This window comes from Desmodus rotundus, chromosome 13 (genome assembly GCF_022682495.2).
Source record: "Desmodus rotundus isolate HL8 chromosome 13, HLdesRot8A.1, whole genome shotgun sequence".
NCBI lineage: Eukaryota > Metazoa > Chordata > Mammalia > Chiroptera > Phyllostomidae > Desmodus > Desmodus rotundus.
Window position 1 is genome coordinate 9,521,872 of NC_071399.1, and position 25,478 is coordinate 9,547,349.

Sequence of the window (25,478 nt, forward strand, 5' to 3'; positions counted from 1 at the left end):
AAGTGGCAGGTGTTTTGAAAGACACCCTGAATCTCAAAAGCATCACAGCTGGCATATTTCAAATATGCTCCTTCATTACAGCCAGAAATTATGTTATTGGCAACATTATCCTACATTTTTAATAAACACAGTTCTGCAGTGCAGCAGTATGCATTAAATATTTACCTAAGCATCAGCTCCCTGGAAATCTAAGTTTCCAGCCCAAATGATGTGATGCGATTTTGAGGCGTAGTTAGAAAACAAAGGAGACTTACTGGGCAAGTGGTTTTGGTCTTGAAATATTTTTAAAAGCACAAAAAGAATGATTTTTGTGTGTGTGGATCTAGTAGGTAAATCTAGGACCAAAGAATGGAAGATGCAGGGAGATGTATTTCAGTGTATAGAGAGATTTTTTCTTAACAATTAAAATAAGGTGAAACTCCCTGAGCAGAAACAGGCTCCTGCGAAAACCAGTACACTGCTTTGTAGTCAAGGTGTCCGGCAGAGAAGTCTAAACTCTATGCCAGGTGTGCTAGCTAGCCCGAGTTTTCGACCTACTTCGCCTGAGAACGGCCAGCTAGCAAACCTTCTCAGCTTTGCAGGCCACGGCGTCTCTGTCACAACTACTTAGCTGTATTTGGAGGGTGGAAGCCGGGACACATAATTCCATATGGACATGGCTGTGTTGCAATAAGACTTTATTCGCAAAGCCAAGTGTTGGGCCAGATTTGGTCTGTGAATTGTAGCTTGTCAACTCTGCTACATCGTCTTCTCGAAGGAGGTAGGAGCAGAACCTAAACATCCCCTGACTCCCTTCAGTGCTTAAATTTCAGTGGTGCTGTATTACATGCTCTGCCCATGATAGAGGCAGGCACCATTTGCCGTAAGACGCTTCCAAGATCAGCTGTCTGTACCCACCCAGCCTTTACTCAGTTGTGCATCTAGGCGATTATAATGGACAAAGTCCCGTTAGAGGAGTTTAAAGCTTCATGACCCCCAATAACCAGGAAACGTTACAAACATTTTTAAAAAGGGAAACCTGGGCACACCTTGGCCCAACGTGAAATGGTTAATATACTAAATAGCTGAACCCAGGAATGGCACTTTCATAGAATATGTTGACAGGACAGATAGTTGGAACCGCTGGCAGAAAGCCAAAGTCAACATCGAAGCCAAGCAAACACCACCTGCCCTGCTGCAGGGGGGACGCTCGAAGACCATCCCTTCAGAACTGGCGGGAGCCCCTCAGCCCGGAAGCACAGACGCAATTGCGCTTTCAGGTAGGCAATTTCTGTTGTTCCCATGGCTTCCAAAGACAGTGGGTTTCTTTAAAAATTAAGCGTGGTTTCTATGGCATGAAGAAGCTACCAGTTTGTTTTAATTTCCTGTGTATTTAGAGAGGATCCAAGATAGTGGTGCTTTTTTACATGGAAATATTAAAATGTAAGATGTTTTAAAATTAAAAAAGAGTAGTAACTGTTTAAAAAATTTTTTAAATGGGCTTAAATATGTTAAGAGCTTTAGGTAGGGACCCTGGAACGATATTTTCACTATTATTTACAATAATTTTCTTTCTGCCCAAATGAAGAGAATTCACAACTGTGTAATTCCCCTCTACGAATTCCCTTTCCGTAATTGCCAACAGCATAGGTGGAAAATGAACAACAAACACATTTACTAGTCTAGAAGTCTCTATTTGCACCTTGTGCCAAGTCCCTGGGCACCAAATGCACAGAAAACCCTTGTTCTTTTAATTGTGAGCTTAGATTCACAATTCAGACATTTAGAAGAAAATCTATGTCCTTTTAAATTAAGGTTCACGTTAAATACGTCTATGAACAGTGGAGTCATACATGTGTTGCTTTCTCTTTTAGGATGATTTCATCCAGACAAGCAGCTTATTTCATCTGCCTGTTTGCTACAGTTTCCGGGGGTGAGTGGATTATCTGTAAAACACAAAGTTAAGGGTGTGTGAAACAGTGGTGAAGAAAAACATAGCACCCCTGGGGAAAACTCTTGCACACGGAGCTTTGGGGAAGGAGTCAGGCCCTAACAAATCAGGACGAACCCTTTTAATGCTCACCTTTGCCCTAGACCACTCAGGAGGAGGAGCCCGGAGTGAGAATGTCTGGGGTAGGGGTTAACAGAAACTCCTGTTTGGAAAGGACTCTCTACAAAGCAGAACTTCAAACAAACAATCAGCCCTCTATCCACATTTTTTAAAAAACCAACGGTGTATTCAAGAGTGCTAGCCATTTTCAAGTGTGTGGGTCCAGCCTGAGTAGGTACACGGGACATGCTTAGACTCTCTTAGGCAACCAGGGAGCCATTGCAAAATTGTGAGCACCTGGCTTAAATGTAATTTAGTAAACCATCCATTTGAGTAGTTCTGGTTTCATCACCAGCGATTTTGAGCTTATTTCTCTCTCTATCCATGCTGGTACGTTTTCAGAGAATTGGGGCGATTCTGGACACTGTTTTACCTCAATCACGGTAGGGGGGCATTCTGTGTACGCTGCTGTGAGGGGCAGATGCGGAGTCTCTGTTGACTTGGGACGACCACGCCGCAGTGGTGCTTACTTACCTCTCAGCTGGACGGCTAAGAGGAGCAACTGCTGGGCAAGGGTTATGTTTATAAAGAGATAAAATTCCTTCAGGAAGAAGCTCTTATTTTCTAACCCACAACTCCCCTCCCCCTGTCCTCTAACTCCGAGTTGCTCCTCTGAGCCGTAATCGTCACCCCATGAGAATCCAGCAAGTGTTGAGGATGAGAAGCCAGAGATGCTGTGGACCATGGCTGCTCCGATTTTATCTTTTTGGCAGAAAATTGTATATGTATGTAAAATCATGCCAGGAAAATTAGAGGTGCAAGTAAGCAGAAAAATGAGAAACTGCATCTTGTCTATAGTCCCATAATCCAGCAATGGCCATTTTTAAAAGCCTTTTGTTTAATCTTTCAGATATTTTTCTATACATGTCAACTTACACATTTAACAAAGATGTTATTAATTATAGATACTTTTTATCACCTACGTTTCCCATTTATAGCTATCTTTTCAAGTGAATAAATATATGTCATATTATTTGAAATTTAGTATTCTTCCCTGTCCATAGTATTTTTGTAGGCAGATTTTCACACACATACTCAATTATTTCAGTAAAATAAACTTGGAAATAAAAATACCAGATGCTGGTATTTTTATGTGGGTATCTTTGAAGGTTTTAAATACACATTATGAAATTGTCTTCCAGAAAGGTTATTCTTAAATTGACCTTTTCAACCAGCAAATGAGAGTGATCCTTTTTCCCACTTGGGGACTTGCACAGCCATCAGTGGTTTGTGTCCCGACAGGGCTACCCCTTTCTGGAAGCCGTATCCTGATCTATTTCTAGGAACGGCTGCCTCTTAGCAGTTTGGGTTTATGTGGTTATGGCTGTGACCCAGGCAGGCCTGGGCCAGTGAGTTCACACAGCCCGGGGACAAGACTGTTGAGTGCACTTCTAGAAATAAGACTCTGATTGATAGATACATTTTCTCAAGCTGGACTTGAACTGTGGGGGAACACAGACACAGAGGTCTGGGCTTCTGGCCTCAATCTGGGCCCCGGGTGGAGCAAAGGCAACACCCGGAATGGAGCAGGTGCATGGAGACAAACCACATCTAGATGAGGTCAGCTGAGCACTTCCTGAAGGCGGATCCACCATCCACCATCTGAGCCAATACATTTCATTTGGGCTCACGTCACTTTGAACTAAGTTTTCTTCTTATCATTTGCAGTCAAAACCGGTACCTCAACAGAGGTAACTTAGATAATTTAAATTTTTTCTACTCTGGTCAGTACAATGGCATCTAGTTGTTTTAACTGACCGGTACTTAGGATTCTTACAATTCTTCATATACTTCCTAAGTGCTTGTTTTTCTTTTACAGATTACCTTTTCATGTCCTTCACCCAACTTTCAAAAATTAGAGTTCTTTTCATCTCTTTACTGATTATGTAATTTTTTAAAACAAGACCAAATCATCTGCCCAAAGCCTGTAGACACAAGGGTCAGTGTGATATAATATTTTATGTTATGAGATAACTTGTGGAATAATGTTTTACATACACTCTAAAATGCAATACAAATAAGCCTCTCATCATCATATCATCATTACCACCACCATCATCATCGTCATCACCATCATCATCACCATCACCGTCAGTCTCAACTTATGCGGATAAACAAGAACACTTACTAGAACTTTCTTTCTGGTCCTCGTCAAAGTTAGTGGATTTCTAGTTGTCCCCTTTTACCAACTGAGTCACATGGCAGTTGACAAAGGCTCAGGTGCAGAACAGGGGCTCCCAGGCTAGCACCGGTCATTGTTTGTGCCCTTTTTGTGCGTGGGCATGGGGAAGATGGTGGCTTAATAATTATGAGTCAGCCAAAAACACCAGTTGTCTAAAAAAAGCACCTGCTTGGCAGCTAGCGTTCTCACTCAGTGTTTTGTGCCTATCTGAACTCTAGTCCTGTGCACGTGGCCACTGGTATTCCCAGCCGCTCCTGCCGGAAGAGATCTCTGCTCTTTCTAAACATAAACCTTCCCTGAGGGTGAGTCATCTCAGCCACACCTCTGAGAGGAAGAGAAGCCACTTTGCTGAGTTGGTTTGTCATAACAAAGCACGGGGCCAGATCCCCAGAGGGGTTGGAGAGTGCAGACGAAATTTTAAACGTCAGTGTTTAACAAAATATATATGTCTAAGCTGCCCATTCCCTCAAAGGCAATTCAAAAATAGATGTGATTGGAATGAAGTGTGACTGCAGCCCTGAGCAATGGACAAGGCGGTCGTGGGAATGTCCTGTGGCCAATGGGCAGTTGGCCAGCTAAGGGAGATGTTCTACCTGATTTGGAGAAGCCTATTAAGCAGACTTTGCGGGGGGCCTTTCAAGGTGGCCCCTAAATTCACCTGTTCAAGTATCACTTTCATATATGAGAGAGTAAAATTGTAAAGGTAACAATACTCTAATACTCTCCACGCGTGGGATGCAGGGTCATTTAGAACTGGGAACAATTCCAAACAGCAAATAGCTCAAAATGTATTTTCACCTTGGCATATGCATGCATTTGCTTAAACTACCTAAAAAATGAGCTGATAGAAACAGAAAATACTGCCTTCCCTGCACTCATTCCTACAGTAATAAACACCCAGTAACTGTTCATTTACTTGAATTACACTGAGATGAGGAACATTCAACTCTGCACAATAAAAGGGAACAAGTTCGAAAGGCAGAAGAGCTGCATTTATGTTGCAAGGCATTCATTTGCCCTGTGGATCTCAGATAAATCTGTCCTGCCCTGAAACTCAGTTAGTTACCTGCTTTCTTAAAAAAAATTTTAAAAAGTCACATGCCCACGCTAAAGCCTGTCTCTAGCTTCCCTTACAGAGCAATCGGGAGAATCTAGGGAGGATGTTTGTCATGGAACTGTTTGTGAAAAAGAGACCACACATCGTTATTTTTAAGGCATGATGCTTGCATAGCATGTTAGGCAACAGGGAGAAGCCAAGCTAGGCTTGAGTTTTATCGAGGACAATTTATGTGCAAATTATTGTATGATTTTATAAAAATTGACCAAGTGATTTTATACAGAAGTGCCCATAAAATGATGTTAACATCCTACATCGTTCAAATATGTTATACCCTGCCTCTATAATGAAAGTCAGACCAAAGATCTTTAGGTATTCCGTCGAGGAAATAGGAAGGATCAGAGAACAAATACATTTCGGTGAATATTATTTGTATTCATTCCAAAGTAATGCTTTCCCCCCCAATGATTACACACAGGATGCCTGACTGAACTCTATAAGGATGTCTTCTTCAGAGGTGGGGATGTCACGGCCGTGTACAGCCCCAGCACCCAGCACTGCCGGGCGATGTGCACATTTCACCCGAGGTGCTTGCTATTCAGTTTTCTTCCGGAAAGTTCAACCAATGACACAGACAAAAGGTAAAAGGCGGTATTTCGATGTTGGGGAAGCCAGTCATTTTTCAAAATGGAATCGTGTACAAAATTATTTAGCATATCACAGGGTTATGTTTCTCAAATGGGGTTCAAGGAGTCACCTAGAGTGGTTCTTACATAAACAATGTCTTAGGCTGAAGCCCAGACCTACTGAACCAAAGTCTCTTGGACCTAGAAATCTGCATTTTTAACAATTGCTGCATTCACTTAAAGTAGCAGGAGCTAGTCATCTTCTATTAAAGGCTTACCAAAAAAATGCCTGTGAATCATTGGGTTAAGTGATGATTCAAGAAAGGATTTGATAAGAGGTGAATATTTCATCTGCTTGAGAACACGTGATCACATCTGTGGCTAGCACAGTCCTAAGAAAACGGACTAGGAAGCAAGCATTTTGTTGCAAATATAATTGAATAAGATCCAGAGCCTTTGACCTTGGGAGAGGGCAGGCCTGTATGATGCTTGTAGTGAACAGTTTGGTCATCTAGACTGTATATGGACGGGAGCGAATTTATATTATTAACTGGTGATTTGGAAAAGTAAGAGCACTGGAGAAGTAGTTCATAATTAAAAGTCTTACTACTTCATGAAGTTACCTAAATTCAGCCATGGTTTCATTATAATTTTCTTTAATTTTGATCGGTATCCAGAATGAATGTTTGTTTCTTCATCATTCCCATTTCCACATTTATCATTCTTTTCTAAAATCTTCACTGTATTTGAATTTAAAAACTAGGGATTAGACAGTCATCCCTTGATTCTACATGCTAAACTTGTACAGAAACCCCGACTGTGTGTGACAGGTGTTAACGTTATAAGTAAGAAGTTGAGTCGGGTTCTAGAACCCTTCTGAATAATGAAATCGCCGTCAAAGTTGGCATTAAAGACAAAGAAGCTGTGGGTAGAAGGAAGTGACAAGCGAGATGAATGCAGATCCATCTCTTGACTAATTTATTCGTATGTAAATGAAAGTATGTACAGAAATAATTACCAAGTAGAAACATAATTCCCCCAAAAATTGGGAACACAGGAAAAATCATTAACTCTTTAACATGATTGACTTTCTGTGCTTAAAATTGTGAATGGACAGGAAAACAATGAGGAAGTTAGGTATTATAAAGACCGTTAGATATTACGTAATTGCCCCTAGGAATGTTTTTCCAGCAAGTGCCAGGGAAGTTATCCTGTTTTCCTTACTCCTGGTTATATTTCTGAGTGTCTAAAAATGCTAGACATTTCCTCAATGTGTCTTTATTATTCTACTTCCTAAGTGAAGCTACTTTTAAAAACAGGTTTGGTTGCTTCTTGAAAGACAGTGTTACAGGAATCCTGCCGAGGATGTCATGGAGAGGTGCGATTTCTGGACTTTCCTTAAAGCAATGCGGTCATCAAATAAGTGGTAAGGTGTGGATTTCTCAGCTCAGTTTGAATCACTAGTGAGTCGCCCTTAGTATTGCTTCTGCTCAAACTCTATTTCCATGGATGTTTGGCAGGGAGCCCTTTGAGGCATAACAAAGAAGGACAGTACTTGGGGCATATCCTCTAGTCTTTATCAGACAACGCCTGCTTCATGAGCCCCTATTACTTACAAGGTTAAGGTTAGCACTATCGTGTAGAAGGTGAGACAGAGAACAGACATCCAAATAGTGGCCTTCCCTGGATCCCAGATAAGACTCTTAAAGAGAACACAGAGGGACTCTCCCTGTTTCACCTCAGTGGTTCCTCCTGGTTCTCAACCAGGGGTGATTTTGTCCTTTCTCCTGGGGGCCTTTGACACTATTTGGGGATGTTTTCCTCTGTTACAACTTGGCGATGATGCTACTGGTACCCAGTGAACAGAGGCTAGAGATGCTCTGAGTACTCCACAAGGCCCAGGGAAGGCCCACCAGCCATGATTCTCCATCCCCAAACGCCACTAGTTTGAGGCTAAAAAACCTGTTAAACGCCTGCACTGAAGGACTGGGTCCCGTAAACATCGCTAAAAACACCACTGCTCAGAACAAATGTGAGCACTAGGAGCCCAGAAAACTGTACTTCTGGTGCTTATTGCCGCTAATGTCTTGAGAAACAATTTCCAACCCTATCCTAATAAACTGAAGGCAAATGAACTATAGCTCTACCATGACTGATCTGAAAACTAAAAATACTAAAAAGTTTCTCTTAACTGATAGGTTGGCAGAACCTTAAAATAATCACGTTGTGACTGTACACCATTGCTATTTTAGGTTTTCTATCTGCAGTGCACCTTGTAGGTTCAAGTTTCAGAGGTTTACACATTTTCCATTCTTTCCTCCCCCGTTAACACTGCCCCCTCAACACCACATACTTCTGTGCCCGCAGTTTGTAAAGTAAGCAGCCCTTAGTTACTATAAATATGGTGGCCTCTCTTAGCCAATACGTAGTAGTTCACTTGAAGAAGAGTACATTTCCTATTTTCTAAGATCAAATTTATATCTTAATATAATTTAGTATCGATTATGCAATTAAGCATTATTTTCAATTATGGTATCATAGTGCAATTTAAAGAAAAATAATATTGTGCCTTTTCAATTCTCCGTTGTTTTTGCCCCCAAATTAGTCTATTCACAGAACCTGATTTAATGTTCCCTTCTAACTCTCCCCAAGTAACTGAAAGAGAATTAAAGGTAAAAATGATACCAGGCAAATAAAGTTTCTAGACTGAAGACCAATTTTATTTTAAATGTTTAGAGGTCAGTTTATAGCTTTTAACTAATCATAAAGAAGTTTTGGTCTGTAGGCATCCCATCCCACCTCTTAGTCTGCTTCTTTTCTCACGTGCAGCAGACTTGGAAAGAGATTCCATCTCTATCATCGGCAAATGAAGCACCGCAAACAATGCTCTCCCCTGCCCACCTCAGTGTATTGTTTTTTAATACTTTGTGTATTTTCTGTCATCCCCACCATTAAATCTAGTTTTATGACTTCTTCAACCATATTAGGAGTAGAAAATTCCATACAATAGATTATAATTTATACTCCTGGTTTCCCTAACCGAGAGTCTCATGAACAAATTTGAATCTTCAATAAAAAAAAAAAAAGAGCCTAATTCATCAAGTTGGTTCATTGTCTGTAAAAAGAATTATCTATCCTTTTTTATATGAGATAAATTTGAATCAGAAGGGTGAAGTGGAATTTAAGAAAACTTTAAAGCAAGAACGGAGATGGTGTCATCATGCATGCGCAAGAACTCTTGTGCATTTTGTGACGATGATGTCACACATACAGGCATCAATGACAGGCCTGCAGATGCAGTTTGCAATCAGACAGGAGTAGCTGAAAACCGGGAGATAAGCAAAGAGGTGAGGCGCTCCTTCGCTCCTGCAAGAGGCCGAAGGCTGTCCGTTTATGTACTGGGGCAAACCCCCAGCCCGTGGCATTGGGCCCTTGTGTATCTTCCGCCGCTCATCGATCATTTCAGCACAAAGTGTTACCCATATTGCTGCACTCACCTTGCGGTTTTAGAAGCCAGGTAGCCCGTTTTCCATGCTAGTACTCCCGAACATCGCAATGTGTTGATTTCAAGTGGACTATGCTCATTGAGTGATGAAATAAAAAATTCTAACCCCCCTAATTAATAGAGCACTTGCCCAAAAGAGGGTATCTTCCTTCAAAACGACGCTGCCCAAGCTGACCACCTGTTTCTAGAAGGGAAACTGAACTGGCTCTGTGCATTTTGTGTATACAGCTTGCCACAGGGACACGTATGAAGGAATTGACATGAGAGGAGACAATTTCAATGTATCTAAGGTTGAAAGTGTTGAAGAATGCCAGAAAAGATGCACCAATAGCATTCACTGCAACTTCTTCACCTACGCCACCCAAGCGTTTGATGATGCAGAGTTCCGGTGGGTAAAATTCCTCATGTTTGTTCTTCACCGTGATGGTTTTATGATTTAATTGCATTCTTCTTAACCTTTTTTCTATTTTCCAAATGAAAACTAAATAGGGCTTTTAGACCTACACACTCTCCTTATTCATTTAATTTCGGTGTCATTTTCCCCAGAGAGGGTGCTTTCCATTTGGTTCCCAGAGAGCTGTGCTTTGTGGAATGAGGGTGTAGAGAATGACATACTATAGGATGAGGTCTGCCACCCCATTCCTACGTTTAGCCTTCCTCTGCAGAGGGTGAAGACGTCTATTTCATTAGACAAGCAACCCCCTAGCCCACTCATTTCCAAAGTCATTGTTCAGCTTGCTTTTTTTATTTTTCACGGCCCATGAAATGGATGGCTGCGTGCACTTTGCAATTGAGGAAGCAAAGTAACCTCCTTTCTTCACCTTCAGGAACAAGTGCCTGTTAAAGCAGAGCCTGACGGGAACACCGACCAGTATAAAGGCACTGAAAAACGTGGTGTCCGGATTCTCCCTGAAGCCCTGTGCACTCTCAGAAATCGGTAATTCCATGGCTACCGTTTCACTACGTAACTGCGGTGGGCGGAGTAAGAGCTCCCCAAATGTGTGTGTTCACATCTTAATCCCTGCAACCTGTGATTATGTCACCTGATACCGCAAAAGGGGCTTTGTAGATGTGACTGAGAACCTTGACATTGGAGATCACTCTGGATTATGCATATGGGCCCAATGAAGTGACAAGGTCCTTATAAGAGAAAGAGGGAGGCAGAAGGATCAGTCAGAGAGATTGGAAGCTGTGCTACCACTGGCTTGGACATGGAGGAAGGGTCCACAAGCCAAGGAATGCAGGTGGCCTCTAGAAGGAGAAGGCAAGGAAGTGGGTCCTCCTCTGGAGCTTCCCAAAGGAGCGAAGCCCTGACAGCATCCTCATATTAGCTCAGAAAGACTCATCTCAGACTTCTCATCTCCAGAACTCGTGAGAGGATGGACTGGGGTTGTTCCAAACCACTGAGTTGATGGCTGTGTGGGCCATCAGAGCTAGTGCACTGATACGCAGAGAAAACTGCAGGGTCATTTGTTGGTGATGTCCAGTATTGAGTCAAATGACTCCAGCATAATGAATCAGTGAAACCCTGTCATTTCAGACATAGACATAATTTCAGTGGAATCATCCAGAAAATCGCCATGACACTCTTTAGCATATCAGGGTGTTACTTCTAAGTTGCTCTTGAAACCAAATCACTGGCAGCCAAGTCTACAAAGCATCAGGTGTCAGCTCTGTGCCAAGCCCTGTAGTGGCACTGAGTTGGGACCCCTCCATGGAAGACTGGGAAGCGAGCAACCATGCATCACTTTTCTTGTTTCTTCTCTTCCCCAGCACACCCCCTCCCTGACGTGTACCAGATGTATCGGTCCAAATGGTCCCGATTACTTAATTTTTAATATTCTTATCCCTTTTCCGTTTCTTAAAGTGTGATATTTTAACGTAGTATACATTTTTCCTAGTTTTTAGAATTTGACATATAATTTACATAACATGAATTAACCCTTTTAAGATAAACAATCCTTTGCTTCTCAGCCTTTTGGCTGAGGTCAAGTGTACTATCTGTTCTTACCAGTTTAAAAGGTACAATTCAGTGGTTTTCGGTGTGTTCAGAAAATTGCGCGAGGGTGACTGCCATGCGGTTCCAGAACGTTTTCCTCATCCCAGAGGAAACCCTGTGTCCAACAGCAGTCACTCTCCGTGCAGAGCGTGCCTGGGGAGTTGCACTTGGTTCTGTGACCCGCATTTTGTATGCAGTACTTCAGAGGAACATAACCAGGATGGTAAGATAGCTAGACGTAAAGGAAAATAAAAAATGGTTCAGTGAGGAAGCTAAAGATATTTAACCAGGACAAGAGTCAGGATGACAGTCTTAATTTTTTGTTTGTCGAAGACCCGCCATTGGGAGAGGGATTGGATGAACCCAAGTGGTTCCAGAAGGCAGATCTAGGTAGAGACTGCCATGGAACATGACAAGTTTCTAACACCAAGAGGGGTCCAGAGAGAAACGGGCCTCGTCATCAGGTGGTGAGCTCCTTATCAGTGGACGACTAAGCAAGGCTTGAACAACTTGTCGGGGATGTCCTTGAGAGGATGCTGTTAGAGGTTGACCTAGATGACCCATACTATGTTTTTATTAAAAAAAAAAGATTTAAATAGTTCAGCTCTAATTTCCCAGCCTGCACCTATGCAGATATTATGTTATGGTGGGGGGCTCTCTCCTAATTGAACTATGCTCATTTAAGTTAAGTTCTTTTTGTCTTTCCCATAATTGTGATCATTACTAACCTTCTATAATTTTATTTTTTAAGATTTTATTTTATTTTTTCTTTTAAATATATTTTATTGATTATGCTATTACAGTTGTCCCATTTCCCCCACTTTATTCCCCTCTGCCCTGCACTGCCCCTCCAACCAGCATCCCCCCCTTAGTTCATGTCCATGGGTCGTACCTATAAGTTCTTTGGCTTCTCCTTTTCCTATACTATTCTTAACCTCCCCCTATTTTGTACCTGCCATTTATGCTTCTTATTCCTTGTACCTTTTCTCCCTTTCTCCCCCTCCCCTGCAGATAACCCTCCATGTGATCTCCATTTCTGTGATTCTGTTCCTGTTCTAGTTGTTTGCTTAGGTTTGTTTTTGTTTTGTTTTGTTTGTTTTAGGTTCAGTTGTTTGTTGTCATTTTACTGTTCATATTTTTGATCTTCTTCTTTGTCTTAGATAAGTCCCTTTAACATTTCATATGATAAGGGCTTGGTGATGATGAACTCCTTTAACTTGACCTTATCTGGGAAGCACTTTGTCTGCCCTTCCATTCTAAATGATAGCTTTGCTGGATTGAGTAATCTTGGATGTAGGTCCTTGCTTTTCATGACTTTGAATACTTCTTTCCAGCCCCTTCTTGCACACAAGGTCTCTTTTTGGAAATCAGCTGATTGTCTTATGGGAGCTCCTTTGTAGGTAACTGTCTCCTTTTCTCTTGCTGCTTTTAAGATTCTCTCCTTATCTTTAATCTTGAGTAATGTAATTCCGATGTGCCTCAGGTGTGTGCTTCCTTGTGTCCAAAGTCTTTGGGACTCTCTGAGCTTCCTGGACTCCCTGGAAGTCTATTTCCTTTGTCACATTAGGGAAGTTCTCCTTCATTATTTTTTCAAATAAGTTTTCAATTTCTTGCTCTTCTTCTTCTCCTTCTAGCACCCCTATAATTCAGATGTTGGAACGTTTAAAGTTGTCCCAGAGGTTCCTAAGCCTCCCCTCATTTTTTTGAATTCTTGTTTCTTCATTCTGTTCTGGTTGAATGTTTATTTCTTCCTTCTGCTCCAAACCGTTGATTTGAGTGCCAGTTTCCTTCCCTTCACTGTTGGTTCCCTGTACATTTTCCTTTATTTCACTTTTCATAGCCTTCACTTTTTCCTCTATTTTGTGACCATATTCAATCAATTCTGTGAGCATCCTGATTACCAGGGTTTTGAGCTGTGCATCTGATAGGTTGGCTATTTCTTCATCACTTAGTTGTATTTTTTCTGGAGCTTTGATCTTTTTTCATTTGGACCATTTCTTTTTGTCTTGGTGCACCTATTACATAGTAAGGGATGGAGCTTTGGGTGTTCACCAGGGTGGGCAACCCATGTAGCTGCTATGTGATGCTATATGTGGGGGGGGGTCCAAGAGGCAACAATGTCGCTTGCCTGGCTCTCCACCGGCTTTCACTCACTTCCCCTGCTACCCACAAGCAAATTGAGCCCTTCTGGTGTGGATTCCTGGGTGGGTGGGTTTGTGTATGTTCCAGGACCCTGTAGGTCTCTCCTGTGAGGCAGGGAGTTTTTCCTGCCACCTCAACCCCCACATGTTTTTTTAGTCAGAGGTTTTGAGGCTTTACTACCCCGAGCTGGAACCCTGAGTTGCACAGCCTGTCTTGCTCCCCAGTTGTTCCTCCCTGTTTATCTGCACAAGAATGTGGAACCACCTGGTCCACTAGCCCCCACCTTGCTCTGAGTCCTCTCCACCCTGCTGCCCATCCCTGCCTCTCCTACCAGTCTGGATGAATGTTTCTTCTTTAACTCCTTGGCTGTCAGACTTCCATACAGTTCAATTTTCTGGCAGTTTTGGTTGTTTTTTGTTTTTGAATTTGTTGTTGTCCTTCTTTTGGTTGTGCAAGGAGGCACAGTGTGTCTACCTATGCCTCCATCTTGGTTGGTAGTCCAAGTCTTGGCTTCTATAATTTTAATGGAACTTATGTGTTATCAAATTAAGTAAAATGAGTACAATAATATGTACACAAAAATGTAAGTAAAATAAGATTAAATAAGAATAATGAAGGTGGATTTTCTTCTGTTCTAATTTCAATGGGCATATGGCATTTTTGTTAGCTACATAATATTTTTCTTAATCTCTTTTTATTAAAATCTTTTTCATAATATTCAGGAAAATATAACATAAAACTTCATGTTCCTAAGGCTGGGAATTCAGAGTCAAGGTAACATAAAGAAAATATAAATCCACGCTGAGTAACCTAAGTGTTTTGTACTGGTTAGGATGGAGTTAGGACCAGAGGATGAACTTTTTTACTTCTCTGGCCTAGCAATCTGTCTTTTATGAGAGTTAACAAGTTTTTCCTTCTTCCAAATGGCAAACAAGGTTGGGAAAATGTTGATGTCTTTTCATTGAGGATGTTCAGTGCAATGAAGAGCGATCATTTCCGTAGTTATGATGACAAAGGACGTGCACATTTAGCAATGTGTCATTTACCAAGCAACACCTGCCCTCTGTGAGTTCACAGGTTGCCACATGAACATGTTCCAACATCTCGAGTTTTCGGACGTGGATGTGGCCCGAGTGATTGCTCCAGATGCCCTTGTGTGTCGAAGCATTTGCACCTACCACCCCAGCTGCCTCTTCTTTACATTCTATACAAATGACTCACCTACAGAATCACAAAGGTGAGTCAGAACGCGAAGCAGTGTTAGCTGCTGTCTTGACATCACTTTAACTTTATAGTTTGAGGTTATTTTTTTTTTACAGTTTTGTTCATTTCCCTCAAAATGCTTGATACCCACCATATAAGTAGGGACCAGACTTTTCGGCCAGGTGCAGCTTACTTGAGAGATTAGCAGATTTCTCTGCCTACCTTCTTGTACTTAAACACATCATTGAGTCGAGGAAACAACAGCCATGGAAAAAGAAGGATCAGATCCCTTTCCTACTGATCTTAATGTTTTGTATCAGCTTGAAGTAAAAATCCCCTGCCAGGAGCACATTCTTTAAGCCCATTTGTTGTAACTCCTCTGTTTCAGAAACTGGAGCCCTATTTATTCTGATCCAGGTTCTGGTTTGACCTGCTTACCCTCAGATAACCTTCTGTTTCTATATATATATATATATCTTATATGCAACATGGAGCTAAGAGAAGGTTATCTTGTTACGTAACATCGTCAGCAGCATAAACCCCCAGAATTGGTTCTTTTCTCTCTCTTTTTTTCCAGTCAGAAGGTGGAACCTTACCATTCTCCCTTTTTATGTTATCCGTGCCTATCAGTTTTCTTTAGAGGTAGATGTGGCTTGACTTACATTTAATTGCTGTGATTTATTAGAGTCCTGCAGTCTGAATTGCTTTGAAGAGAATTTCTCAGAAGAATAAAATTTGGGGGGGGGGGTTCTTTTTTTTTTTGACATTAAATGCTTTTTATTCACCTTTCATGCTTTTTTCTTTCTTTTGCTTTTTCTAAAAAATAGAAATGTTTGTTTACTTAAGACTTCCAAAAGTGGGACCCCAAGCTCCCCGACTCCTCGGGAAAACACCGTATCTGGATACAGCCTTTTAACCTGCAAACGAACTTTGCCTGGTAATGTGATTCAATCACGACGCACAAAATGTGGCCGATTTTCTAACAAGTAATGGTGATGAAACAATCCTCAATGTACCAGAGACTTGTGTGAATGTGGCTTAGTGCTGCTTTCATTTTATATCTTCCTATGTTTCCACTTGCCACAGAGCCCTGCCATTCAAGGACTTACGCAGGAGCTGATTTCGGCGGGGAAGAATTGAACGTGACCTTCGCTGAAGGAGTGAGCGATTGCCAAGAGACCTGCACGAAGATGGTCCGCTGTCAGTTTTTCACGTACTCTTTACTCCCAGAAGACTGCAGAGGAGACAAGTCAGTGACAATGTATCTTTCAAAGACAGCCAGCAGACGGTTTCGTGAGGCCTGCCCCTCTGGGAAGGTTTAATCTTTGTCCCGCTCATTTTATGCAGGTGCAAGTGCTCCTTACGGTTATCCGAGGACGGCTCCCCAACCCGGATTACACACGGGACACGAGGAAGATCTGGCTATTCTTTGAGACTCTGTAGAAGTGGAAATGGCACCGGTGAGTCAGCCTCACCTTTTCATAGACTCGTAAAGGGACGTCTGCATTGTTTTCATAGATCCATGGTCTTACATAAAGGAATTATGGGTCTCGTCTTTCTCGGCTGCTTTGCCTCTAATTTCAGCCACTACCTTCCACACTCTCCTTTTAGGCTGCACCACAAAAACAGCCATGCGCATCGTTGGGGGAACCAATTCTTCTTGGGGAGAGTGGCCCTGGCAGGTCAGCCTTCAGGTGAAGCTGAGAGCCCAGAAGCACATGTGTGGAGGCTCCATCATTGGTCACCAGTGGGTCCTCACCGCTGCCCATTGCTTCAATGGGTACGTTTGGGCTGCGTTTTATCCAGCGTCCTATCTTGCTTTTCATATTGAAGAATCTGCACTGAATTCTTGATCATCTTGTCAGTTTTGCAATGGAAGTTTATTCTTAGTTAATGCAAAGCATTTTAAAGCAGAGATGGCATTCAAATGTCACCGATGTGCCCCATCAGACCAACGTGGGGTGTGTTTACAAAAGTGTGCTTTACAGAATAACTAAAAAATGTCCCACCTGCTTCTTCAAAGCCTGCGTTTTCAGGCCCGTGAATTCACAAATATACTAAGTAATATTAGTAGTAAATAAGAAAACAAAAATGTAATAGTTTGTTACCCTATATATTGCAGGTAATCTAATCGAATCTAATGTTTCTCCTCTATCAGGGAAATAGTATACACAACAGGATTTTCAAGTTTTAAAAGCTCAGACTGTGTAGTTTGGGCAAGGCTTGAGTCACAGCTCCGCCTCACACTTCCGCCTCATGTCAGAGGCATGGCTGACCTTGGGCAATCTGCAAACCTCTCTTGTTTTCATTTTCCATCTGTAAAATATGAATCACAACAGTGTCTAATTCATAAGACTACTGGAGGATTAAGTGACACACTTAAACTGCTTAACACTATTCCTGGGATATAAAGTGACTCAAAAAATATAAGCCGTGATTAAATACATGTACAAATGGAAAAAGCGTATGAATGAGCAAAAGAGATACTCATAGCAAAATAAAAGACACTTGAGCTCTTTCAAAAAGCATTTTCACTTCCACGGAATTCTCCCTTTCCCTGTCTAAAAGGTGCTGTGAACAGGGTGCAGGGTACTGCTGCTGAGGGCCAAGCCGAACAGGGCAGGCCTCCGCCCCAGCTGCCTGCAGCAGCGTGTCTCCGGGTTGGCTCTGCACCCATGACCTTGCTGAGGGGAAGGCTGTTGGACTGCAAGGAAGATCTTGTGATGGGAAATAGTTGTTCCCCTTTTCACTAAATAAATCCCAATTTGGGATCAAGAATCTACACCCTTTTCCCCCAGCTTTACTGAGATATGATTGACGTATAACATTGCATAGATTTAAGGTATACAGCATAGTGATGTGATACATGTATGTGTTGCAAAGAAGATGACTATGAGGAGGTTAGTTAATGCATCCATCATCTCACATAGCTACAGTGTTTCGTGTGCGTAGGGTGAGAACTTTTAAGATTTACTCTCTTAGCAACTTTCAAGTATACAATACAGTAACATCAACCAATACAGTAGAATCACCACACAGCACCTCACCTGCTCAGAATGTATCCGTCCTACACCTGAAAGTTTGTAACTTTTGACCTTCTCCACCCCCACCTTTCCCCTGAGGCAACCACCGATCTGCTCTCTGTTTCTCTGAGTTCAGGGACTTTTAGATTCCACATGTGAGATCATGCAGTATTTTTCTCTATCTGAGTATTCCACTTAGGGCGACGACCTCAAGTTTCATCTTATTGATGCAAATGGCAGGATTTCCTTCTTTTTCTGGCCGTATCGTATTTCATTGTTCAGGCCATATTTTCTATACCCACTCATCTGTTGATGGGCTCCTAGGTTTTTCCCGTGTCTTGGCTACTGTAAATAATGCTGCAATGAATGTGGGTGTGGTTATCTCTTTGAGATGGTGATCCTGTTTCCCTTGGAAGTGTACCCAGAAGAGGCATTGCTAGGTCATATGGTTCTATTTTTAACTTTTTGAGGAACCTCCATACTGTTTTGCATGGTGGCTACACCTATTTACATTAAGAAATTTTAGCCTTGCAGGCTCAGCGTTGTGTTTGTAAGAGCTGGAGTTTCGTGCGTGTCTTGCACCACTTACTTGAAAATAAACATTTTCCATATCTTTACACAAGAGTGCTTTAAATAATAATTTTAGGTTTACTTTGGATCTTACAATGTTTAAAGAGTTCATTTAAAGGTTCACACTTCCCAAAACATAGATAGATTTTGAATGGCACTGAAGTCCCCCCCACTCCCGCCCTGTCAGAGGGGGCTTCTGTAAAATCAGTCGACTTCCCGACACTTCTGAATTTTGTGAAAAGTCGCTTTCAGGATCAGTGAGCTGAGAATGATTTTCCCGTGATAAACTGCTAGACTCTGTCCCAACCAGTTTCTCCCAGAATGGGACAGCGACATGTTTATAGTATTACTCACAACAAATGTGAGATCATCACATCAATGTGTATTTTCAGTGTTACTAACTCACTCTTCAGAGGTCCAAGACAGATGTTGTGGGTGATGATACATTTCCAGGAGGAGAGATTAGGCCGGTAAGACCATGTTACGTGCAGTATTCTGTTCCCAAGTTTCTGTTTGTTTGTTTGTTTGATTGTTGTTGTCGCTGATGGTAAAGTAGAAGGACGAAGGACCAGCCTTTCTGGTTTCAAGCAGATGTTTATTTTTCTTTCCTAGGCTCTCCTACTCGGACATGTGGCGCATTTATGGTGGCCTTTTAAATTTGTCAGAGATAACAAAAGAAACACCTTTCTCACAGATAAAAGAGATTATTATTCACGAAAATTATAGTATCTCAGAAACCACTCACGATATTGCCTTAATAAAGCTCAAGACTCCTTTGAATTACACCGGTACGTGGCATATCGAAGGAGAGTTTGTGCAGCTGGAGCACTGGTTTAGGTTTCCACATCCACTGGGAGGAGAGGGCGGAATCGGCAAAGATCGTATTTATTTTCTGGTTGGTAGAGTTGGGGGAAAAGTGAGGATTGCCAGGGAAGGTAAGACTTGGGACTTGACATAAAACTTGCTAGCGGGGGTGAGAAATGTCCCTTAGTTCTTTCAGGTGGCAATACGACCACCTGTACCCCATTGAACTAATAGACACAGAAGTGTCCTTGGCCTCCAGGAAGCATGGCTCCCTTGACAAGTGGAGCGTGCTTTGTTACCTGTGCTTCGGCCTTGGGCATATCGAGGCTGGATGAGGGAGAGCAGGACCAGATATTAGCTCCCAGGTGTACTTTGAGTAGAGGAGAGACTGATGCAGAGGGAGGCTCTGGGGAGACAGGCACATGGTAGTCAGAGATGCTGCCTTTCAGGTACAAGCCCCAGAGCTGCTAGACGCCCACTGCGTCCACTAACAGTTCTGTGACCTTGGGCAAGGTGCTTTTATTTCTTAATGCTGCAGATTTCCTCATCTGTAAAATGGGCACGATAATGACCCCATTGGGTGGTTAAAATAACTAAGTCAGTTAATAAGTTAAAGCACTTAAAATGCTGCCTGAAACAGTGTTAGACACTCGATTGCCACGAAAAGTATCATACACAGTTTGAGACAGGACTTCTAAATGCTTCTGACAATAAATTTGGGTTCTGAGGTTTTTAATTCAGGCCAAAAAATTTCAAACCAAAAATGTCATGTGGAAATGACTCTGAAGGAAGAAATTTTCTTGAATCTCTGACCTTAGAAATTGAGCAGGAAGAAAAGCATGATTCTTCTTGGTGGTGCTACTCAGGAGTAAGAGGCTCTGGGAGAAGAAACGTGTGTTTTAAAAATCAGTGTCTGTACCTTTAACCAAACTCTGATTTCAAAATTACCTTTCAGAATTCCAGAAGCCGATATGCCTCCCTTCCCGAGATGACGCAAGCATAACTGAGTCTAACTGCTGGGTAACCGGCTGGGGCTTCACCGAGGAAAGAGGTGCAGTACAGCATGTTAGCTGTTGTTCCCAAAGCAGGGCTCAGGCGTTAGCGCGCGTGTCACGGGCCCGTTCACTCGGCACTCGGTCTAATGTTACATCCAAACTCACGATCTTTCCAATCTACCGATTCTCGAATATTCGTTCAGTGGCCCTTGAGAAGGTATTTTTGCCTGGGCCTGGAAGAATAAATAAGGTAACTATTGAGCATCTTACCCTATAAAAAAGATCATTTGTTCGACTTCATATGAAGGGCTGGTCCCATAGAGGGCTGACAAGCCCACTCCAGCCCACCCTCTTCTTAGTATCAGTAGTGTTCCCATTTCCCAATGGCACAGCTGTCCCTGGCTATGAATGACCAGGAATATAGGCAGCCACACCATCTCTGAATGGCAGCTTTTATTTATGTATTTTTCCATGCATCTCTCCTGCAGTCTGATAAAGCCTATGAACTACTTCTTGAATGATGTTTTTAATGCTTGAATAAAAATGCATAGGGTTACAAAAGCAACCGATGAAATTACGAGACAGTTATCAAAAAAATACCTTTAAAAAGCTATGATGTAGTAACCCACGTGCTTCTTTATTAATATATTAAATAGCACGTTGTTCTAATGACTATGATAACTTTGAAACTGGGATGAGCACAAATGATCATTTCAGTTATCTGCCACCACTGTAATGCGACAGGCACATCCCTGGGATTTATATTGCTGGGAGAGGCACAGATATGGCTAATACTCCTGAGGCTGTTGCCTGCATTCATAATTGAAGGGAGTATTAGACTTCAATGGGAGGCTGGTAAAAATAAGGACATATTTTTTTCCTACCCAAGTTTATAGACAATGTGAATTCTGCCTATGGATTCTAAGTTAAGAACCCCCACTTATGGATACTTGGGGCATTTCAACTGCCCTTGAAATTTTGGGGAAGACCAATCATTCCTCTTCTCCTAAACTATGTGCCTGATAGATACAATAAGATATAATATTTGCATCATTTTTTACAAAAAGATATAGATTGCCAAGCTTTATCATTCTTTTCTGATTCAGTCCTTTATTCAGTTAATTCACATTTTCCCAATATTTTTAACTAATAGATACAGGAAGATTTAAAAGTGACCTTAACTGGACACTGGTAGGATTTATTTGTAAATAAACTGTTCATCACGTTCACTTGCATTTACTTGAGGAACAAAATATTCTTCTATTGCCAGATATTTGGTTTATTTTTTCAAAATACCAAATATTTAAAAAGTATCATTTTTAATATATAAAACAAAAACTGTAAGGTGAAACCTTTCGTTCTTTCGGATTGCTGGCAACAAGAAGGGATTTCTGAGGAGCTCCTATTGAGATGAGAAGACAGCAGACAACATGGAAGCGAAGTCTCCGGCCGGATTCAGGTTCTGAGGTTGTCCTAACCCGGCATCCGAGGCCGTACAGAGCACCCCTCTCTTCTAACTCTCCCCACTCGCCCTTAGTGCTCACATCCACAGGAGTGGGCTTCATGCAAAATTCATCCTTCTGATTTGCTTTGAGACTTCCGTCTTATTGAACTTATATATCGGTTATTTCATAGGTGAAATCCAAAATATCCTACAAAAGGTAAAAATTCCTTTGGTAACAAACGAAGAATGCCAGAAAAGATACAGAGATTATGAAATCACCAAACAGATGATCTGTGCTGGCTATAAAGAAGGGGGAAAAGATGCTTGTAAGGTAATGCATTTGGTCATATAAAAAACACAATAGTTTACATGAGAAAATTCATTTGAAAATATATTTTCCAATAGCATATTTCACTATAGTTGTTTTTAAAAGCTGAGCCAAACAATCTGCTAATGCCACATGTAACCTCTAAGAATTGAATCTGTATAAAATATATATACATATATAAAAACATGTGACAATCTACGCAGGGACATGCTATATTCAAGGGAGGACAATTGTATATATAACAATTGTACTAAAATGTGAGAATAGTAGACTTATTTGACAGTGAAATGATGATGTCAAAACTTCTTTGGTGGACAATACATTACTGAATTAAATAATCTTTACCACATTCGACAGCTAACGAGGCGTAAGAGACACCTACGAAGAGCTATAAGAAACTGCATGCATGTGGTATGTGTGGTGTGACTACAGAATTTTCAAGGCATGTCTGTCATAACCTTCTATCATTTTCTTTTTCTACCCACTGTGCCCCAGGGAGACTCAGGTGGTCCCTTAGTTTGTCAGCACAACGAAATGTGGCATTTGGTGGGCATCTCCAGTTGGGGTGAAGGCTGTGCCCGCAAAGAACAACCAGGTGTCTACACCAAAGTTGCTGAGTACATGGACTGGATCTTAGAAAAAACACGGGAAGGTGATGGTCAGTCTTTGATGAAGTCGCCGGCATGAGGAAGCTTCGCAGAGGTGGGGCAGAGCCCACAGTTCAAATCCTAGCACTTGGAGTTCTTATCTGCAGAAAGACGGACGGTGACACTTGTCCCGCGTCCTTTGCATGAACATAAAAAGGGACAATGCCCACGAAGTTGCTCAGGGTGGTGTCGTGCAGAGGCAGGCTTTCAGCCTGTGACAACAGCACTAATAACGGGAGACGCTATCTAAACATCACAGTTGCTTTTTGTGAAATAAAATTGCAAAAGAGTGGAATAAAGAGTGATTTTTTTTTTTCTGATTGTGAAACAGAGCTGAAGAAAAATGACTAGATTCTTAGCACAATGTCCAAGACCAGTCTAATCTTACTGCTTTCTTCAGAACTCAGTATATGTCAGAGAAAATTTCTTCTCTGGGCTTCACCCACATGTTCGTTAAATCTACCACTGCCAGCCTTACTGCGGGTGAAGAGCCAGTAAGCGTGATCGGTTTGTTTGTTTTATTGCCGAAGAAACCTGTGCGACATTCATTTTCCAAAGAAAAGGAGTAAGTTCCCCAAACCTGTGAGAATAGTGGTGCTGCTTTTCTTTTTCACCTGCTACTTCGGTGACCCTGGCACTGCCACAGACTGCCTGGCAAGGGTGACCCGAGGGGCTGCAGCTGCCTGGTTGCAGCTCCTGCAATAGGCTCAGTGCACAGCCTTTGTGGAGGGCGAGGAACCGGCTTTGCTGAGGGTTCAGTGGATATTGGTATCTGTAACACTAATTCATCTTTATCCCTTTATTCTAGGTATAAAGATTCTCACAAAGTTCAGTCTTGTAAATTCATGGCTGTAGCAGGTAGCCCTGGAATGAATGCTTATCAATCCTTATGTAACACAAATTCCAAGCCTGCCAGTGATAACCACATTGGTCCCAGGCAGCTGGACTTGGTTTGCTTAAGCAAACGTAACATTTATACAGAAGTGGCCACTTACAGAATATTGTGTAAATGAAGTAGAAAAGTAGACAAGTTTCTAAAAGAGATGTTTTTCTTCCATACTCAACGGCACTGTCAGCGGTAGGAAGGGCTACAGATGAAGGGGATGAAAAAGTCCCCCATGCGGTCTGGGTTCTTCACAAACCATAGCAACAAGAAACTGAAGAACTCAATTTTCTCTGGAAGTAGTAACTCCAGATCTCATCAAATCGGGCCAGATTCCGTGAAAGGATTAAAAATAAACACAACTTCATCTTTTACTTTGCATGCAATAAAGATATGGGTCTTTATTCTGTGTGGATGTTGTTTCATGTTTAAACAGAAAAAAAAGTGTTTGCAATAAAACCCTTTTATCTGCAGCTTTTCGTATTGATAATTCTACAGGGTATTTGAACAGGGCCTGCGGGACAACCATTGGCATTTTGTTGGTCAGGGCATGACCTTGTTTGCCGCAGAACTGGCAGAAGAATTTTGAAATGTGGACCTCATCGGGTATGAATGATTGTTTCAAAGCTGTCGGTCAAGGCCATTGGCACTGAACTGGTCTCTTCGTTGCTCAAATGTCTTCATGTACAGGAGTGAACAGAGGAGTCCTTCACCCAGTAAGAACCTTTTGGATTAAGAAGTGGGTAAGAGGCTAGGAAGGCAGGGGGCTGGAATGACTTCACTCCCATGAGTAAGAGGGATAAGAAGACAGAGGCGTCAGACAGTATCTGCTGTTCTTGGCCTGTGGCAACAGCATGGGGGCCTGCGAGAAAGACATCACACTGTCACATCTGATACAAGGTTAGCCAAGGGCTCCCACCTCTGTCTCTTTGCTCACTGAGGCCTGGGAAACCTCTAATTTGAATTTGAAACTTTTATTTTAATTACTGTTTATCTGCTCACCAAACTGTGGACAGCTCTGAAGGAGTCCCTCTTTCAGATTGCCTATCAAGAGGCATTGAGTAAACGCCTACTGAATGAAAACGTCTTTATTCTAAAGATGAGGCAATGGAGGCATCCAAGAGATCAAAAGATTAGCTCAAGGTCACAGGAAGTACAGAACCCAGGACAAAGGTTGGCATTCTTAACCCAGCGGATGCCCTCATACTATGAGAAGGAGAAAAGATGGCAGGGGCATTTCTAACCAGAGAAAATAATCATTCGTTATTTTCCATATTGTCTAAGGCAGTGTTTCTCAACCAGAGGCAGTTTTGCCTCCTAACCCCACCCCGGGGACATTTGGCAATGTCTAGAGCACTTTTGGTTGGCACTTCCTGGCGAGTGGGTACTACCAGCACCTATTGAGTAAAGGCCATGTGTGTTGCTAAACATGTTACAATGCACAGATAGTACCCATAACAAAGCATCATTTGGCCCAGTAATGCTATTACTAATTAACTATTAGTTGACTAAGTCTGATCTAAGGTCAAGATTATAACCTTATCATGGAAAAAAAAACCCTTTATCATGAAAAGGGGATATTTGGGGGCCAGCAAGAAAGGGTCATAGGACATGGGAGGCTGTGAGCTTTTTCAAAGCAAGTCTTGAGAGAGAAGGAGCTCCGAAAACAAGCTCACCGTGCCGGGACAGAGGAGAGGTCTCCAGCCGCAGTAGTCTGTGTGGTTCCCTGTACCACAGACAGGGGGCTGGAGGCCACCAGCGATCCTGACTGCTGACTTGCCTTTGGGTCCCTGTAGACTTTATTCTGGATTCTCCCCCGGATCGTGTCTAGTAATTCCCCATTTTCATTAGGCTTCAAGAGAATTTTATTTCACTGGGGGGAGGGGCAGGGATGGGAAACCTTTACCTTTATTTTATTTTATTTTTTTTGGTTGTCATCTTTTCTTTTTTCACATTTTTTATTGTTGTTCAAGTACAGTTG

General features: G+C 42.0%; 1 protein-coding gene and 1 pseudogene across 1 annotated transcript; both read left to right on the plus strand.

Annotated features, from left to right (window-relative positions):
* The first annotated feature begins 1,138 nt into the window (after window positions 1–1,138).
* KLKB1 (kallikrein B1) lies at window positions 1,139–23,953 on the plus strand. Its single transcript, XM_024562752.4, has 15 exons — window positions 1,139–1,259; window positions 1,854–1,912; window positions 5,807–5,969; window positions 7,274–7,380; window positions 9,688–9,847; window positions 10,287–10,396; window positions 14,678–14,837; window positions 15,631–15,740; window positions 15,890–16,052; window positions 16,151–16,263; window positions 16,415–16,583; window positions 19,009–19,184; window positions 20,156–20,251; window positions 21,831–21,970; window positions 22,463–23,953. The coding sequence occupies exons 2-15, from the start codon at window positions 1,855–1,857 to the stop codon at window positions 22,652–22,654; spliced, it is 1,917 nt and encodes a 638-aa protein (XP_024418520.1). The 5' UTR covers window positions 1,139–1,259; window position 1,854; the 3' UTR covers window positions 22,655–23,953.
* On the plus strand, window positions 11,422–11,649 carry LOC112306810 (U2 spliceosomal RNA; annotated as a pseudogene).
* Window positions 23,954–25,478: the final 1,525 nt, after the last annotated feature.